At 35.6% G+C, this 15,053-nt stretch overlaps 1 protein-coding gene across 3 annotated transcripts in view; it reads left to right on the top strand.

Moving 5' to 3' along the window:
- Positions 1-15,053, top strand: part of OLA1 (Obg like ATPase 1) — a 166,906-nt gene that overhangs the window by 147,329 nt on the left and 4,524 nt on the right. For all 3 annotated transcript variants that reach the window (XM_023622021.2, XM_005601585.3, XM_001499353.5), the window contains 2 exons: positions 12,428-12,568; positions 13,257-13,353. In XM_023622021.2, the coding sequence (XP_023477789.1) occupies positions 12,428-12,568; positions 13,257-13,353 (238 nt within the window). The remainder of the gene's footprint in view (positions 1-12,427; positions 12,569-13,256; positions 13,354-15,053) is intronic.

Raw genomic sequence — 15,053 nt, 5'->3', positions numbered from 1 at the left:
ATCCTAGTGGGTATGGAATGGTATCTCATTGTGATTTTGATTTGCATTTCTCTAATTATTAGTGATATTGAGCATCTTTTCATATGCTTGTTGGCCGTTTATCTTCCTGGGAGTAATATCTATTCAAATCCTTTGCCCATTTTCAATTAGGTTTCTGTCTTTTTATTATTGAATTTTAAGTTGTAATTACTATTGTTTTTTTTATATATTCTGGCTACTTGGCCCTTATCAAATATATGCTTTCCAAATATTTTTTTCTGTTCTATGAATTGTCATTTCATTTTCTTGATAGTGTTTTTGACACACAAAGTTTTTAATTTTGATGAAGTCTAATTGATTTTTTTCTGTGGTTGTTTGTGCTTTAGGTATCATCTCTAAGAAACTATTGCCTAATCTAAGGTTGTGAAGATTTCCATGTGTTTTCTTCTAAGAGTTTTAGAGTTTTAACTCTTACATTTAGATCTTTGATCCATTTTCATTTTTGTTTGGGGATATCCAGTTGTCTAAGAACCATTCATTGACTATTCTTTCCCCATTGAATTATCTTGATACCCCTGTTAAAAATCAATTGACCATAACAAACTCAACAACAAAAACCCAAATAACCTAATTAAAAATGGGCAAAGGGAGGCCAGCCCTGTGGCCTAGTGGTTAAGTTTGGTGCGCTCTGCTTTGGTAGCCTAAGTTTGGTTCCCGGGAGCAGGCCTACATCACTTGCTGGCAGCCATGCTGTGGCAGTGACCCATATACAAAACAGAGGAAGATTGGCACAGATTTTAGCTCAAGGTGAATCTTCTTCAGCCAAACAAAAGAAAAAGGGGCAAAGGACTTGAATAAACATTTCACCACGAAGATATACAAATGGCCAACAAGCATATGAAAAGATATTCAACATCATAATCATTAGAGAAATGTGAATCAAAACCACAAGTAGATATCAGTTGTCTCACACCCATTAGGATGGCCACTAAAAAAAAGCAAGAAAAAGAAGATAAGTGTTGTCAAGGATGTGGAGAAGTTGAAATCCTGGTGCACTGTTAGTGGGAATGAAAAATGAAAAACAGTATGGAGATTCCTTTAAAAATTAAAAATAGAATTATCATACAATCCAGCAATCCAGCTTGTGGGTATATATCCAAAAGAATTGAAAGCAGAATCATGAGGAGATATTTTCATTACATCATTGTTCACACTAGTAAATGGTGGAAGCAGCCCAAATGTCCATCAGTGAATGAATGGATAAACAAAATGTGGTAATACATACAATGTATTATTCAGCATTAAAAAAGAAGGAAGTTCTGTCATATGCTACAGCGTGGATGGACCCTGAGGACGTTATGCTAAATGAAATAAGCCAATCACAAAAAGACAAAAACTGTATGATTCTACTTATAAGAGGTGTCTAAAGTAGTCAAACTCATAGAAACAGAAAGTAGAATGATGGTTGCCAGGGGCTAGCATTGGAGGGAGAAACAAGGAAGTGTTGTTGAATAAGTATAAAATTTTAGTTTTGCAAGATGAAAAAGTTCTGGAGATCCATTACACAATAGTGTAAATATAGTTAACAGTACTGATTTGTACATTTAAAAATGGTTAAGATGGGGGCCGGCCCAGTAGTGGTTAAGTTCTCACACTCTGCTTCAGTGGCCTAGGGTTTGCAGGTTTGGATCCTGGGCATGGACAAAGCACCGCTCATCAAGCGACACTGTGGTGGCATCCCACGTAAAACAGAGGAAGTTGGCACAGATGTTAGCTCAGCAACAATCTTCCTGAAGCAAAAAGAGGAAGACTGGCAACAGAGGTTAGCTCAGGGCCAATCTTCCTCACACGTATACAAAAAGGTTAAGATGGCAAATTTTATGTTTTTTTTTTTTTTTACCACAATTAAAATTTGTCTTAAATCAATTGATCATAGGCGTATACGTTTATTTCTGAACTCTCAGTTCTGTTCCATTGATCTGTATGTCTAGGCTTAGGCCAGTGCCACATAGTCTTGATTACTCCAGTTTTATAGTAAGTTTTGAAATAGGGAAGGACGAGTCCTCCAATTTTGTTCTTTTTCAAGATTGTTTTGGCTATTCTGAGTTCTTTGATTTTTCAAATGAATTCTGGTACAGGCGTGTCAGTTTCTGTACAAAAGGCAGCTGGAATTTTGATAGATTGCATTGAATCTGTAGATCAGTTTGGGGAATATTGCCATTTTAACAATATTAAGTCTTCCAATCCATGAACACAGATGTCTTTTCCATTACTTTGGTCTTTAATTTCTGTCAATGATGCTTTGTAGTTTTCATGTACAAGTACAGTCATGCATCACTTAACAACAGGGATGCAAGGATCTGTTATGAGAAATGCATTGTGAGACTGTTTCATCGTCGTGCAAACCTCACAGAGTGTCCCGACACAAACCTAGATGATATAGCCTATTAAACACCTATGCTGTATGGTGCTACTCTTATGGAACCGCCGTTGCTGACTGAAACGTCATTATGCGGCATGTGACTATACACTTATTTTGTTAAATACATTCTTATCTCAGTTTAGTTTTTATGATTTACAAGCTCTTCATAAATTTAGGCCAATCTCACGAAAGACTTGAGACTGAAGTTTTCATGATCTTTATGGTACTGTGTTTCTTTGGCACACTACCACTATGACACATGTGTTGCAATGCATGCTCTCTCTCCCTACATATACACACTCACTCTCATTCCACGCTTCTTCTCCCTCATCTCTTCCCAGATATCAAAGATATTCTTTTGACTTTCTTCATCTTTATAAGTGGTCTGGATATGGAAGTCCCATTTTTTATACCATCTACAGTCTTAAAAAATATGTCTGTGATAGTTAAATCAAGATTTGTGGGTATCCCTATAAATTCAGCTTTTGAATATAGATTGCATCAATCTGGTGTCTTCCTATGCACAAAAGTGGAAGGAAAGATAGTTTATCCTGGGACCCCATGGCCAGAAGTAATTTCCGTGCATCTGTAGGATCATAACATAGTTGGGAAATTTTCTTATAGCTAACAGAGTCTCTAATAGTCTCAAGCTACAAATATTGGTTTACCTCATGACAACTGTAATTACAGAATATTTCCAAGTGTAATGTTTAAGATTAGAATATAGAATTGCAAAGAAATGGCAGAGACTCAAAAATAGTGGCTCTCACACATCAGAGTGCAAAGTGTTGTATGGTTAGGTGCAAATCCCACTTCCAGAGATCATAAATATAGGTTTTCTTGTAGAGTGCTGGATTTACAGGTGGTCCAGAAACTATATTTTGAGCAGCATTGCTCTAAATTGTCAAAAATATGCCCTGCTTTGGGCCACTTAGTATAAACACAGATCATAACTTAGTAGCTTTGAAGGGGTAAGAAGCCTTGAAGGAGTAAGAAGAGATTCAGGGAACATCTTAAAGTTTGAGGTGGTCATTTTGGTACTTTCACAAGGAACCTTGATGGTTCAGACTTGAATTTAACTTGAAAATGAAAATAACCCCACTATACTATGAATTTTTGTTTGATACCCTTACCTGAATTAGGTATGCTCCCCCTCTGTTCTGTTGATAAGATTTTTCACTTCACCATTCCAGCTAATAAACATGCATGCATACCTTCAGTGGTCAAGTCCATCAAAGCTTATTGATTTCTGAAGGTTGACTCTGGCAGAAGAGACAGGTAGCTCGGGTCTGTAAGAATCTGAGTGTTCATTTACCTAATCTTTTTTAGATTAATTTTCAATTTAAGTCATTCCTATTCATTGATCCATCCAATATTTATTGAGCATCTGTTTGTGCCAGACACCGTTTGGGGCCGGCCCGGTGGCGCAGCGGTTAAGTGCACACGTTCCGCTTCTCAGCGGCCCGTGGTTCGCCAGGTTCAGATCCCGGGTGCAGACATGGCACCCCTTGGCACGCCATGCTGTGGTAGGCGTCCCACATATAAAGTAGAGGAAGATGGGCACAGATGTTAGCTCAGGGCCAGGCTTCCTCTGCAAAAAAGAGGAGGACTGGCAGTAGTTGGCTCAGGGCTAATCTTCCTCAAAAAAAATCTGTTTGTGCCAGACACTGTTAAAAGTGGTGCTGGAGACACTGCAGTGAACAAAATATTCAAGAAGCTCCATGCCCTAATAAGTGGGTACGAAGGTTCACCAATGCTGGGTGGAAGACAATAAACATTAAGAACATGCAATATAATGACTGCTATGAAGAAAAATAAGTCAATGTAAGGGAATAGAGAGTGACAGAAAATGAGAAGGGGGAGGTTTTTTTTTTTTAAAGATGGTGAAAAGTAGCATTTAAACAGAAATCTGAAGTGCCTAGCCATCCTTGTTGGTCTACTGTTTTAATATTCTGCACTCTCACCACCTCAGCTCAGGTTCCTCTCCTGGTCAGGGAACCACACCACCCATCTGTCAGTTGTCACGCTGTGGCAGCTGCATGTTGCTGTGATGCTAAAAGCTATGCCACTGGTATTTCAAATGCCAGCAAGGTCACCCATGGTAGTCAAGATTCAGCAGAGCTTCCAGACCAAAACAGACTAGGAGGAAGGATCTGGCTACCCACTTTTGAAAAACTTGGCCATGAAAACCCTGTGAATAGCAACAGAGCATTATCTGATACAGCAGTGGAAGGTAAAAGGATGACGCAAAATAAGCCAGCAAGGTTCTGCTCTACTGTACACAGGGTTGTTAGAAGTTGGAATCCATTTGATGGCACCAACAACAACAACTGAATTGTCTAAAGATTTTAGCACTTGTACTTGTTCAATTTCTGGCATATGCCATAAAATGATAGAATTTGCCATCTGAAAATGATCATTCAATCATTGAACTTTAGAGTTAAAAACAATGAAGCTTTTTCGTCTGATGAAATCTGGTACAGAAATCTAGCATATAAGAATAATGCAGATCAGGTTGAAATGCAAGAGTGGAGGGTCCAGAACCTCCCTGTTCCTTCCTCCCTTGCTCTCTCCACCCTTTCTTTCCTAGCACCTTGGGATCTCTTTTAGAGAACCCAGTACAGATTGAAAACTGCTTATCAGTTTGGAGATGAGTAAATTAAAGTTGAGACCTTAAATAACTGCCCGTTATCAGTCAGCTAATTATTAGCTAAAGCTCTTTCCTGTTATTATCCATTCAGAAAATGTTTGAGCATCTACTATGTGCCAGTGCTATGCTAGGAGAGGTCTGTGGATGTATCAGGGAACAAAGATAAGTCCTTGACCTCCAGAAATTTTTATTATAGTGGGAGGAGATAAACAAGAAAATAGGCAATTTATAGCAGAGGGTGGAGTGTGGTAATAGCTTCTATCTATATGGAAGCTCAGGGAAAGTTCTGCAGGGGCTGGTTTCTTAAAGAATAAATTGGAATTAGGCCAGTTAAGAGGAGCTGCAGTCATATACTTAAATGAGGCTAACCCCAAAATGTGGTCATTATCAGTATCAGGGTGCTTTCAGCTGCAAATAACAATCCTGGTACATAAGAGTGAGACCCAAGGTAGTTCGTCTACAGGGTTGGTTAATTCCGCGTTCCTGTGAAATTATCAAAAAGAAGGGTTTTTCTCATCTTTCCCCACTTCCATTCTTTTGGTCACAAAATAACTTCTAGATTTCTAGGGATAGGATCCAGACAGTGTCCAGCAGAGACTCTCTTCTTTCCTCTTTTTAAGAGCCAAAGGAATCTTTTGGGATCTTTTCCTGAAGCTGCTAGCAGACTTCCCCTCATGCCCCATTGACCAAAATTGGTTCACATGCCCACTCAAACCAGTTGCCTGCTTGAGAATGAGAGTTCTAGGATTTACTCAAACTAATTGAGATTCACCCTTATGTTTCCTCCTGATTATTCATTGCAAGAAATTTTTTTTAAATAGAGTCTTTTTGCTGAATATAGAAAATATTTCCATATAGTTATTACATGTTCATTGCATATAGATTAATTGCATGTATTATATTTGAAATTTTTAAAGCATTATTAAGAAATCCCAAGTAATGGTGAGTCCAAAGTGTTGGGATAAATATTTCCCAATTTTTCTAATTTGCATTTAAGGTTGTTTGCTTGTCATAACACTTATCATTTCAATTTCCTTATAACCTTACATTTACCACTAGTGTCAGAAAGCTTGTTAATCCTTGAAACAGAAAGCCTGAAACCCAATTTTTATTCATTTGCTGCAAAAGGAATGCTCATTTCTCTAGAATTTATTTCCTTTTAAATATATACACCACACACATACACACACGCACACTCACACATATGTATGTGTACAAATGCCATTTTATTATAGTGACTGCAAAATGAATGGGGTTTTTCAGACAGTGGTTCTGTGAGATCCTTGTAGGGAACAATTTGTGTTAATATCTCTTTTGCTTGATATGAATTCAGATTTCACAAAGTCCTCTCTGCTGGAATAACTTCTTATAATTTGAATCTAAACTCCAAAGCTAACTTACTACAGATGTTTTTCCAGGTACTGAGGTTTATTAGAATAAGAGAGGCATAATTATGTCTTATTAAGTAGGAAATTGTTGACCGTGGTAATTCTGTCTATACTAATTATTTTTACTGTGAACCCGAAGCTTCTTTTCGTTGCAGGGGATTCAGAGTAAACCTTTTCCTTACACTTCCTGAAATTTAGTGACTTTTTCTTCTTCTGGTTTTGAACCTGGGAGATGTAAACAGGAATTTTTCTATTATTCTTGCTCCTCTTCTATCAGCGAAATAGATAGTCAGCATCTGCTTAGTTATCAGTCGGTCTGTGGAGTTATCCCAGACCTTTTCATACTTTCAGTTAAAGTGCTTTTATTGTCAAAGTCCTTTAGTCAGTGCTTCTGAAAGTTTAACATGCATATGAAATACCTGGGGATCTGGTTAAAATGCAGATTCTGAGATTGTACATTTCTAACAAGCACCCAAGTGATGCCACCACACTTTCAGGAGCAAAGTTGTAAGTATTCTGTACAACTCCATGAAGTCAGACAAGAACACTGAAACTTGAGGTCTGTTACTTACATCAAAGATGGGGGTCTCTTTTAGAAGAAGAATTTGATTTCCAGACACTAATCAATTAGAGTAGAATTTACTTTTTTTGTATTTCTTCTTTCTCCCTCTTTTTTCACCACTGACTTCCTTAATAACCTCATTCTAATAACTTTATTAGATTTTAAATTTTAAAGAGTGGCGAATTTTAGATTTCCTAGAGCAAATTTTTTGGCCTTGAGTGAATATTGTTTACGGTATATATGTCAGTTTGTATATTGTTGTGATATTAACTTTAGTGCAGCTTTCCAGTATTATTTATTGCTATCTGTAAAATAACTGGATTAATAAATAATGTTTATGTCATCTTTAACGCAATAACTTTACCTTCCATAAGCCTTACTCTTTTTTTTTTTTTAGAACAGTGTAAATTGACATTAATTTGCAGCGGTCATGTTTGGAAAATGGAAAAGAGGAATGTGATATCTTAAAGTCATTCTTTGGGACTCTGAGCAGTTTTAATAGAGATGAGAGTAAATCTACAAGGGAGGAGACTAGAAATAACCTCAGTGTTTATCAGTACCCCCTGGATTTATGGTATATCCACACCATGAACAACATGAGGGGATCTAGCTTAGTAAAGACCAGGTCCTTAATAACATTGACTGAATGATGCTAAGTCGCTGAATGAACCTGCCCTGGATCTCTCTTTGTGTAAGTTACATCATTTTCTGAATATTGACCTATGGTTCTTGCCAGCAGTTATATTCAGTCAGAAGCAAGAGATTACTGTTAATTTTTTTTTTAAGTTAAGACCTAGATTCACACAGAAAACTATATATGGTGTATATAAGGAGCTAATATTACTATATGTATCCATTTAAAAGATTTTAAATATACTTTGACATTGCAAAGTAGAATAAGCATATTTGAGAGAGTTCTAATGTTCAACAAAGATGTCATAAATGTAATATAACTTCGCTTTAGTGCTAGATTGAGTCATCTTTAAAGGATTTTTAGGAAATGTTAGAATTTGAGTAGCTGAGTGTAGTTGAATGGCTAGACGGACATGAAGTGTAGAAAAGAATAGATTAAGACACAATGAAGTGGAGAATTTAATTCCAATATGGAGAGCTTCCAGTGAAGACGGTGGACTGAGCCAATACAGGAAGCTCCCTTCTAGTTCCTAATATATAGAAACACCAGCAAAGGATGGTATTGATGATGATCTGGTATTTTTAGAACACATAGCAGGACTTAAAAGCAAGAAAAGGGATTCTCTAGGTGCCAAAAACAAAGAGGAAACTAAGTCACAGTAGAGAGTGAAATCAGCAGTGTAAGGCCCTCAGGGAAAACTAAGCTTATATATGGTTTAGACACTTTGGTGTCCGTGTAGGAATAAGAGTCAAGGCATGGGCCCCAGGCTATGGGTGCTAGAACGAGTCTCCCTCGTAAAGCCTAGAAAAAGCTATCCTTTCCAAGATCAGATACTAGAAAAATGCCTTCCACTCCCACCCCTTCTGGACAAGGGAGCAAACTGTTGCTCTTAGGGAATTAGAGACTAGGACTGCATTATAAGAGGTCGGGCCTTAATTTCCATTACCAATAACCTAGTGCAGAAACACTGAGCCCTAAAATGATCCAGAGCCCACCTCCATAGGTCCTTCCCTCGAAGAAACAACCACAAAATGATCCCATAGAGACATAACAACCCAGGGAACCACAAACTCCCTTGGAACATAACTGCTGTTACCAAATGACCACACACCCAAAAACAACACAGCACATACACAGGAACCAACTGTGGTGAGAGGTCATTCATGAGCAGATGGCAAATGGTAAGGGATAGAGTTATACCCAAGAAAGCAGAAGTAATTAGAGAATCTGAAAGGAACTTTAAATTAATCTGATTAAAATACTGAAAGGGACTAAGAATTCATTTAACAAAAGTAAAATATTACCCCAAAAAAAGAGCAGGTAGATTTAAAAGAGCAACAAATAGAATTTTTAGAAATAAAATTAGTGTCTGGGAAAAGAAATACAACCATGTAAACTAACCCTGGGAAAATCAAATTATGGAATCTGGAATTTCAAGACTGGCTAAGAAGGTCAGATTATAAGACCAAAGGTAAATTTGAGACATGATCTTTTAGAAATCTAATACTAATTTAATATTAAAGATCTCATTCTGCCAAAGCATCTAACAGATCATAACCTACCAGTGTATCTCAAAGCATCTCCCTTTTAGTCTTAAAATCGATTGTCCCTGCTTTGTCCCCTTTCTGTGGAATCATTACCAGGGAGAAAAATATAACTAATGGCGGTTCTTCTTTCCTTTTGTCACTCATAAGATTTTGGGGAAATCAGCATGGCTCTGGCTCCTTATCAAGAGAAGGATGGATCTCTTTGCACTATTCTGTTCATATAAATTTGTAAAATGAATACTATGAAAGTCTTTACAGTTTATGTCTTGGGAGTGTATTATCTTTACTGTTTCTTCTCCATTCATATAATGTTATATTCTATGACACTATCATCATCATCATTATCATTATTATCTTGGTCACTAACAATTTGGGTAGGATAATTTTCTTTAGACATTTGCTAACATTTGTATATGGAGATTATTATTCAGTCGCTTTGACACAATGTACTTGAAATTGTTTTTCTGGTAGTGGTACTGAGCTCAACTTTGATTTTCCATATCCCTCGTGTGCTGGTAGCACACATTTTTGAGATGACTAACTATAGTTTGGGGTATGGTTTGTAGCAATAGAATAGACATTTTTCTGCAAAAGGTAACTGGTCCCAATGGGGTTCAAACTTGTGATCTTGGCCTCATTATCACACTTTTGTAACCCTCAGACCTAGTAAATATATTTTATGTATTTTAGTCTGTAATCTTGAAGGCGAGTCATATTTTTTAATTGCCCAAGGCTTTTTTCAAATATGTAATTAAAAATCACTTTGGAACATTTCTTATTTTTGTTTGATAGTAAAAGTAACAAAAGTAAAGCAGACAGCCAAAGAACCTAACTCACTTTTCATCTTCCCTGTGTTTTCTATGACAGTGAAAGTCACAAAAGTGAAGCTTGCAGGCAAAGAGCCTAACTCACTTTACGGAGAGTGCTACGGTACCTTTTTCTTTTAGTGAGGCTGTAGCAGGTCTGATGTCAGTCACTTTAGAGACCTTTAGACCTCAGTGCTCATTTATTGCTAAAATGTACCAGCTCTGCTTCTGCATTATGAAGATCATCTGTCAACACTTTGAGATATTCTCCTTTGTTATTAAGCTTGTGATGCTCTACACTGTCAGGTTTTTTGCCAATTATAGTTAAGGTACAATGGTGTATTCACCAGATCAAAGTCTCACATTGGCGGTAGAGGAATGATTTGTAAGTCTTTATTCATCTGAATTGTACAATAGAACACCTGAGGAATGCAAATAATCCCTCTGAGGACTCTGCAGGAAAGGCTGTTAAAATGACAGGGTAGCACTATTGTTATTCTGAATTGATGTTTTAGCCAAAGTAATTATTTCTTATCTTGTTGTTTCATAACAGTTCTGGTTTTATTAGTTATGTTGACCATATTTACGAAACAAAATGTGAATGATATTTTTATATTATCCTTTTACATGGGCTTGTTCTATTTCACTTTCATTGAATCTGTATTTGGTGTGTGATCTTTTTTTAATTACATATTTGATTCTGACTTGTATAATAAACTTATGTTACTAAACCATTGATGATAACATTTAACATACACTTTTGTTTGAATAGGGTAAGTCTATGAAATAACTTAGAATCTTGTAATGTTATTATAGGCAGAAGTATCAATTTAAATTTTCCTTTTTTTCCTTAACCTGTCCTTCATAATTTTGGATAAGAAAATATCTGGTTTGGATTTCCTATTTTAAAAGACACATACTTTATTCCAAAATAACTATTAGGGATTGGTCTATTTTTTTCCCTTAGGATGTGACCAAAAGGAAAAAAATATGAAGATCAAAAAACACTGGTAACATATTAAATAAGTAAATTATAGGTTAGCCTTGTATAACAAAGATATATAAACTATTATGTGAATGTTTCATTCCTTTGTCCCATCCTAAATCCTACTTAGTAGGCCATATTCTTAATTTTCTGATAACTCGGATCCCCTGCCGTTTTCTGTGATAGGTGAGTGTTGATGAACTTGCAGTTTAGCTCTTGTGTTCATTTTCCCCTAAAGTGACATTTACATTGATTACTTAAAGGATTCCTGCCACAGCTTTTTTTATCACAATAGCTATTAAAATCTCAGTCTAAATATGGGAGGCTAGTGGAATTATGTAAGACTATGGTATACATAAAACTTTTTAATATAAATTTCTATGAAATCTATATTCGATTCTATACTAAACTATTCTAGAATCATAAGCATATATGCTCTGATTATCTGAGAATGAAAATTCATAATAGTAACTATTGTTATCATTTACTATATGCCAGGCATTATTTTCTAGGTTCTTTACAATATAATAAATACTATTATTATCTCCATTTTTATAGATGAGGAAACTGAGGCTTAGAAAGGTTCATAACCTGCCCAGGAATAAGAAGCTAGCAGAGTGGTAGGATCAGAACCCGGTTAATATATTCATTATACTTATTTCATTTATGTTCTGACTACTACTTTGTCAAAATACTTCATGCTTTGGAAGAAAGAAAAAGTCACTTAATAGCTTCTTTTCAGGTAACACTTGGTATCAATTTCCTAACCAATTTGTCTTTCCAAACGCTTTTTGAGTAAAGGAATTTATTTCCTCTATAGTTCTGTTATTTATGATCCTACAGAAGTGAGGTTCGTAAGACTGGTGTGTACACCAGTCAACTAGGTTTGTAAATCTGTATTGCTGGACGTCTTTGTTTTGATTAGCAAAAATCTCCCTCAAAACCAGTGACAACTATAGGCTCTCGTTAGTCCCAGAAGGAAGTGAAACCAGGCATACGCATATCTGGTGAACAAATTATTTATTTGTCAAAGCTTCTTCAAAATTAGCTGGCAGTTTTAGGTGTGATTCCTATACAAATGAAACTTTATGTTTTTGCTTTTTAAAATTTTACTTTGTAAAGTAAGAAAAAATTGTCCTAAAATCAAGGTTTTTAAGGGCACGTATGTTAATGCTGAACAAATTTAGTGTAACTTTAAAAAGTTTTAAAATATTTGTATAATAGTTTCTATAGATAATGTGCTAAAGTAAAACTAGACTACAGTAAAATATTATGGCGTATACCTGAAGCAATTGCTGCCTGTTAATGCCTTGACCTTGGAAAGCTATACACAAAAAGATGGCATCATAAAACCGTGCAATTCTTATGAATATGTATGTGCTACTTGATAATAATGAATGTGGTACAGTCATGCATGCACTACAAGATAATGTTGTGCCCTTTTTTGTCTACAGGTTGATAAAAATTAAAGAGTGGGTGGACAAGTATGACCCAGGTGCCTTGGTCATTCCTTTTAGTGGGGCCTTGGAACTCAAGTTGCAAGAATTGAGTGCTGAGGAGAGACAGAAGTATCTGGAAGCGAACATGACACAAAGGTTAATTAGCATTCATTTTCCCTACACTTTATTATCAACTATTTCCTTGCAGTAATTTAATTGCTTGCGCTGATAGAATAATAAATGACAGAGTAATTACCATTATAAAGAGGGAATCTTCTCCTTTCTTTACCATGAGACAGAGTGAAAAGATTTATTTTAAATTAAGTTTTTAACTGTCATCTGTCATCTCCGTACAGTGTTTTAATTATAACATAGGTATTAGTTATGTATATTTTTGAGAAGGAACGATCGCCAAAACTCTTTCGTCATGTTCAGTGGGGGAGGAGAAAGGGTGAATCAGTTGCCTTGATTTTTTCTGAGTAACAGTAATATATTGTTTAAACATTGGATTTCCAAGAAATAATTTTGCTTTCATGACCCACATCCTGGAAATAATTAATATTAGAGGGAAATAGTCATAGAATGGGTAGACCAAATTTTTCTTTTTTTATAGTAAACAATTCAAGATGATATATTCAGACCAATACAATTAAAACCAATTTTAGAAGGGATTTTTTAGAAATAGTTATATGCTTTCTGACCTTTTCAAGTGTTTTATGAAAGATGAATGGTCATTTACTAGTGTCTTCAGCATTTTCTGCTTGAAATGAATAATTTTAGCTCTACATCCATCTCTGGCACAATCAACTTATATGTTGAGTGAATTTGTTTCATTTTATTTCAGCGCTTTGCCAAAGATCATTAAGGCTGGGTTTGCAGCACTCCAACTAGAATACTTTTTCACTGCAGGCCCAGATGAAGTGCGTGCATGGACCATCAGGGTAAGATTCATACTTATTCATCAGCTATATCCAGTTCCACACTATTGAATTCAGATTGATATCACTGACTTTGAAGTTTGTCATGGTGGCGGTTAGCTAGTCATTACAGATGAGGTTTTTGTCCAGGATAACTTTAATTATTTGTGAGCTGCTGAACAGTGAAAGTGGAGCGGCATTGATTGAGGCAGGTAACAATTGATTCTGCCTATTACATAGTCTGAATTTCTTCATCCTGTAGAATCTGTCTACCCTCCTCCTGTGGTCAGAGATAAGACGCACCAGTATTGTGCTTGCTTAATCTGTGTGACTGGGTTTGTCTGCAGTGAAATTGATGTTGCTTTTCATTTTGTGTTCGCTAAGTTTGTTTGGGTTGCGGGTGGTTCTTTCCTCCTTTGCTTTCCTCGGATTACATTTTCAGCAATAAAAGCAATATGACATCATTATGCTCTTCATGGATACACAGTTGGGCTCAAAGAGCTAAACTTAATATGTAATAATTCATGCCTTTTTTTATTTGAATTCATAGAAGTAGTGTTTATTTTTACAATGTTATATATTCAATCTTTCTTTTTTAAAAATGTGATATGTGTTTTAAATATCGGTGCACACTGATTATGACCAGAAAGAATGACTAATTTATTCCCAGAGGACAATAGAAACTGAACTGTAATGGCTTGCTTTTAAATGTAAATATATTGTAATATGGTAGTCACTATTGAAAAATATTTTAAAATATATGTAGTCCCAAATAGTGTTGCAGAATATAAAAATGTCAGAACTTTTAGAAATACTGTCTTAGTCATTCTTTTATTATGCTTTTTTAATATGTGTTAGGTGATAAATTTCAGTGCTGCTTTGATTTCTGTTTTCACTGACTACTGTAATCTATTGTAACATTTACTTTGATTTGATATGGATGGGAGCATGGAGGCAGTTCAACATAATGTTAAATGCATTGTGTGAATGTGAGATTCACTTTTCTTCTTATCTCCTCTCCCCTTTGTAAAAAAATGATTGACTTCTAACCATGGCCCGTTTATATAGACTTAGAAAATATTGTCAAAGCAAATCCGAGTTGGTAAACAAATTGCCAGGGTTTATTTTTACTTTATATTTTAAAGCCTTAAAACTTCCAAACTTAAGTATGTGCAGCAGGAAAGATAACGTGTTCTGGGCTTGTAAATGTGAAAGCTGGTTTATCTTAAGACTGATTGTAAGTATCCATGATTTAATGTGCTAGGATATTTGGTCAGGTAAGCATCAGTGAGTAGCCATATTAACCCAATACATCTTTTATTGTAAAAACTGTGCTTTATAGCGTCAGACTCCTTATCACTTTAACATGCTTTATTGAGCAGCCTTTAGGTCACCATTATTTCCCAGATTTCTTTCCATGGTTGTGTGTGCCTGGAATGCATGTCCTTGTAATTTAACATATGGGGTAATTATAAGACATTTCTCTTCCTATATCAACTTGAATTTTCCTTCATGATGGTTAGAGGCAGGGTGTATTATGTAAAATGTTCAGAAATTTTATGAGAATTTCAAAATTATTTGCTGAACATAGATTATATGATTTGTTGGAAATATCTTTAAAATGTCTCTTTATATATTGATTTTTATATGTTCTTTAGATGAGCTGAAATTTTCATGGCTTTTTATCTTTTTAAAACCTTTGATAATTCAGCTTGAAAGTTACT

This window comes from Equus caballus, chromosome 18, assembly GCF_041296265.1.
Source record: "Equus caballus isolate H_3958 breed thoroughbred chromosome 18, TB-T2T, whole genome shotgun sequence".
NCBI classification, from domain to species: Eukaryota; Metazoa; Chordata; class Mammalia; order Perissodactyla; family Equidae; genus Equus; species Equus caballus.
Note: the sequence above shows the minus strand (reverse complement) of the source record. Positions and strands in the feature narration are given on the sequence as shown.